This window comes from Seriola lalandi, unplaced genomic scaffold, assembly GCF_002814215.2.
Source record: "Seriola lalandi dorsalis isolate HSWRI2012SDOR001 ecotype SW California unplaced genomic scaffold, Sedor1 jcf7180001973736, whole genome shotgun sequence".
NCBI classification, from domain to species: domain Eukaryota; kingdom Metazoa; phylum Chordata; class Actinopteri; order Carangiformes; family Carangidae; genus Seriola; species Seriola lalandi.
This window is the reverse complement of record NW_019444402.1, coordinates 268-2,659: the sequence shown is the minus strand read 5'-3', so window position 1 is coordinate 2,659 and position 2,392 is coordinate 268. Positions and strand designations below refer to the sequence as shown.

The window sequence follows — 2,392 nt, the reverse complement described above, 5'->3', positions numbered from 1 at the left end:
TGGTGAGAAGATACATGAGTCGTCGCTGCCGGCTGGGCCCATTCGGCTCTGACACTCACAGAAGGTCTTCTTGAAGGTTTCGGCGATCTCAGGGGTTTTGAACTTTGCTGCCAGCTGCTCCACTACGCCGTCGCCGTCTGGAAAAACAGAGGAGGAGTCTGAAACCAAGAACAGACTAATGTGGTGCAGAAACTCACTTCATATCAACACTGTGTGTGTACCTGAGTAGTCGGTGGCGGTCCACAGCAGTGCATTAGCTGAGGCATTCATGGGTTTGAGCTCCATCGCCTGTGAGATGGTGTGGTTGGCACAAACCCTCAGCACCTGCTCTCTTCTCATCAGGATTCGGTAGAAATGTTTGGTTGGGTGGAAGAGGATCTTGAGGTCACCGATGCCACGCTCCTTCCACTGGCCGAGGTCCCGGTCCCATCGGTACAGCTTGGCACGCTCCTTAAACAGGATTTCCTCATCCTCCTCCCCAGACTTTGTCTCCACCTGAGAGAGAGACAACACGATGAGCTGTGGTCAGCATTCACTAAACTTTTAATTTAATGTATTATAAAAAAAAAATTGGAGCTCAGCAGAGTAAGCTACCTCTGGTAGTGACACTATTGGCTCAAAGTGAATATCCACATTATTAGGGGCATCCTCTTCATCGCTGCCCTCTTCATCACCGTTGTTTTTTGGTGCTGAGGACACTGCGGGCCCAAACACTGTTGCTCCAGCGTTTGCCCACGAGAAGTTGGAGTCTACATGAAAGAGAAAACAATAAATATGTAGTGAAATATAATCTTGCTGTGATCATACCTTAGTAGAGACCAATAGAGACATGGCAAGACAGTTGTTGTAAAGAAAAGCCAACCTTGGTTTCCAAATGCAAATCCCTCTGTGTTTTTGGCCAAGTCAGCAAAGGAGAAGCCACCAAATGAGTTGAAGCCAAAGGAGGAGTCTGTGGTGGGAGGAACAAAGTTATAATTAAGTACTTAACTTAATGCAGTTTATTTCACATCTTCTCTTTGTTTGCACAACTGTGTAAACAGTGTAAAGTTATGTGAAGCAATAACCCTGCCATAAACATAACTTGAAGTCAAAGATGATACTCAGTGGTAGAGGAAGTTTTGATTTTTTTTTGCTTAAAACGTACCAATGACACAATGTAATGCAATGAACACCATATCAAAAGCAAGTACTCATCATAAAAATGGCTCCAGTAAGTGTGATGTTATTACATTAACAATATTGATACATCCATGATTAATGGGTTTGAAGGAAAAGAAAAAAGTTCTGAGAGACAAATTAGTTTCGATTTGATTTTTGGACTTTTCACTTTACACTACCTTTGAACAGTATAGAAAACTTAAATGGGGTAACAACATTTGAGCTGAACAGAACTGAATTTCATAATATACAAACAGGGATGCTGTTAAATTGATAACGTGAATGTCAGAGCTTCTTAACTTCAGACAGGTTTGGGCTGTTAGGCCTGTAGTGATGCTAATAATTCATCCTTTCCCACTGTTAAGTTTGGGGAAGGGAGTCAACTGGACTAAGTGCTTCCACAGATACATATACTCATGAGCCGGTGAACAGATCAACACACCAGTTAATCAATGATTACATGTAATACATCATTGATAAATCTTGTGAAGATGGTTGTTTGTTTCTAAAGCTGGCAGGAATATTTTGACTTAGAAGATTGTATCTCAAATTGAACAAACCAGTACAGTTCCACACTCAACGGGTAGACCGTCAGTGGTCTTACATCTACAGTGAGGAACAGGAAATGGTCTATACCTTGACTGGTTGTAGTAGAAGAAACAGTAGAAGCTGCAGTCCCACCGTTGGAATCTGGCTCTGAGCTCTTCTTCGTTGACAGGTCAATGGGAGAGCTGCTGCTAGGAGCTTCACTCTGAGTCTCTGTTGGCTGGTCTGAGGTCTGCTCCTCAGGTGCAGATATGCTGCCTGCGGTGTCTGTGCTGCTGGATGATGGGACTGGCAGCAGCTCCTCTGAGGGTTCAGTGGTGGAGGCCGTTCCAGCTTCGTTTAACTGGGCATCCTAATACAAATTTAGGAATGAAACTCGCATTACCTTCACCGCAACAAATACATTTTTGACAATAACAAATATTGATACCATAATTGTGCTATAAATGCTACATTAACAAAATATAAATATAACCTGGCCATCACATTGATGGAGGAGAAACAGTTGTGTTTTTGAATCTACCACATGCATGAATACTGTGTCATCTATTGTGTTTAGTAGAAATGTCCCAAGCATATCCTAAGGATCGGTATCAGGGCTGATCTGGGCAGCCTGCTAGTGTTGTAGCTCCTCTTCTTTAGGACAGCCAGCATCCTGCTTCATAAGCCAGAGAAAATTAGCCAGTGT

The 2,392-nt window shown here is 43.0% G+C and overlaps 1 protein-coding gene across 1 annotated transcript; it reads right to left on the bottom strand.

Moving 5' to 3' along the window:
• Window positions 1-3: 3 nt before the first annotated feature.
• LOC111652769 (E3 SUMO-protein ligase RanBP2-like) lies at window positions 4-2,056 on the bottom strand (the record flags this gene model as incomplete). The annotated part of the gene is made up of 5 exons (XM_023403134.1): window positions 4-137; window positions 222-495; window positions 595-749; window positions 863-949; window positions 1,795-2,056. Coding segments are annotated over 5 exons (912 nt in total), but the record flags the coding sequence as incomplete, so codon positions are not given.
• Window positions 2,057-2,392: the final 336 nt, after the last annotated feature.